Below are 2,051 nucleotides of genomic sequence, written 5' to 3' on the forward strand. Positions count from 1 at the left end.
AAGCTACTTGGCCGTATTCAACGTTGTGATGATGAGCGCGTGCGAAACCGCGTTGTCAAAATGCATGGATACAAGATTCTCAATTCGCAGCTCAGTGCCTGGAAAGACGATTTTAATGTTGTGCTGCAAATTTTTGATATCCTGGATAAGTTCCCGAGACTTACCAGAAACAAGATTATCGATTCGAAGATTGAGTCAACTATCAAGCCATTGGTTGAATGTGGTGACGAGCGTGTGGAAAAGAAAGCAGCGGCTCTTCTGGAGGTCTGGTCCACACTGGAGGTTGGCTATCGAATTCCTCGAATGAGGAGGGACCCTGCAGCTACGAATAACACCCCGACAGTCAATCGCTTCGAACGACGAGAGTCATCTAAAACCGACACACAACCCACGTCAAATTCTCGATCACGATCACGATCCCGGTCCCGATCACGTTCCATTGAAGCTCCACGTGCCCCTGCTGCTCTCCGAAATAACATAGGTCCTCGTAATTCGTATCATCATGGCCCGAGACCCTTTCGTCGACCACCATTTGCCAACCCGTTACCCCAAGGATGGTTCGCTGCGGAATCGAATGGGAAGACGTACTATTATTCTGCCTCAGGTGCCACGACATGGAAACGGCCAACAACTCCCGCTGCACAACCACCCCCACCACCAAAACCCGAATCTAAGGACAAAGCATTGCAGGATATTATTGATGGTATCATGAACGCGAAAGAGAACACCCCAAAAACGCAGGATAGGTCGGAGACCCCTACTACCTCCACACTCAGAGATGCAAAAGCTCCAGAGAAAAAAGAACACAAGGAAAAGTGGCGATCATACAGTGAAGAAAAGCAAAAGAAACTCTATGAGAATACAGTATGTGCTCTACGTCAAAGCTTTTGCTGCGCTGTGACTAGACTAACTTGTTATTTAAAGATATTTCCTCATGTCAAATACGTTGTAGATAAGTTTAAACACAAGTTACCAAAAGAGGACCTGAAGCGCTATGCGAAAGAGGTATGGACTTAAGAACCTACGTACTTTACGCCTTACTGAGCTAATATATGGTGTTTAGGTGGGGAAAAAGCTTGTGAACTCTGATTTCAAAAACAATCGTGTGAGCGACCCAACAAAAGTCAGCGACAAACAAGTCAAACAAATCAAAAAGTACTGCAAAGAGTACTTCGATAAAGCGGTTGTGAAACAACGAGCATACGAAAAGAAAAAGGCAGAAAAGAAAGCGAGGGATGCCGTCAAGTCTTCAACCGAAGACTCAAAGGATGAGGTCAAGAATCCTGAGTTGTTGCTATCGCAGGAAACACAGGACATTAAAAGGGAGGATGAGAGCGACGTCGAAGATGATTTAAAAATGTCAGATGACGAGATGGACAAGGTGGAAGATAAGAAATCTTCACCAATGAGCGTCGACGAAAATAGCCTGAAGCGGAAGAGGGGTGCTGATAGCAACCTCGATGCGGATATCGGTAGTAGGGCCGACTCCCCTTGTAAAAGGACAAAATCAGCCACTCCGCCTCCATCAGATTCAGAATTGACTCCAGGCAAGGATGGCGTCGAGGAACGCTCTAAACTCAAGCGGGAAGAGCAAGAAAATGGTGATGGATATAAGAGTGACTCTTCCTCCCCTGGAAAGCGACAGAGGTCCTTATCGCCTCCACCTCCCCCGCCACCTCCACCACCTGCGGATACATACGAAATGTGTGACGTGGGCGATGGCAGCAGCAAGGAAGGCACAGAACTTGGTTTGGATGAAGATGGGGATCTGCACATAAACAGAGTGCCAAGTGTCTCAATACCGGATCAAAAGAACGGAAACGAAGCATTGGATAAGGAGGTCTTATAGATGGAGTTTCTGAATGCAAAACGTTTGGTGTCGGATAGTTGACTGACGCAAACTTTTTGATGTTGACGTTGGACCTGGCTCAGCTTGACCTTCTTAAAGATAAAATTTGTTCTGAATCCTGCGATGATTTTCAATTGCATAAATATGGCACACGTCAGACATGTGTCTAAGTGGCTTTGGGAATCAACGTTTCCCACCTTCG

General features: G+C 46.3%; 1 protein-coding gene across 1 annotated transcript; it reads left to right on the forward strand.

The window, feature by feature from the left end:
* Window positions 1-60: 60 nt before the first annotated feature.
* On the forward strand, window positions 61-1,849 carry HCAG_02944 (predicted protein; the record flags this gene model as incomplete). Its single annotated transcript, XM_001542723.1, has 3 exons — window positions 61-864; window positions 925-1,005; window positions 1,064-1,849. The coding sequence occupies 3 exons, from the start codon at window positions 61-63 to the stop codon at window positions 1,847-1,849; spliced, it is 1,671 nt and encodes a 556-aa protein (XP_001542773.1).
* Window positions 1,850-2,051: the final 202 nt, after the last annotated feature.

The sequence above is a fragment of the Histoplasma capsulatum genome, genomic scaffold, assembly GCF_000149585.1.
Source record: "Histoplasma capsulatum NAm1 scaffold_2 genomic scaffold, whole genome shotgun sequence".
NCBI lineage: Eukaryota > Fungi > Ascomycota > Eurotiomycetes > Onygenales > Ajellomycetaceae > Histoplasma > Histoplasma mississippiense.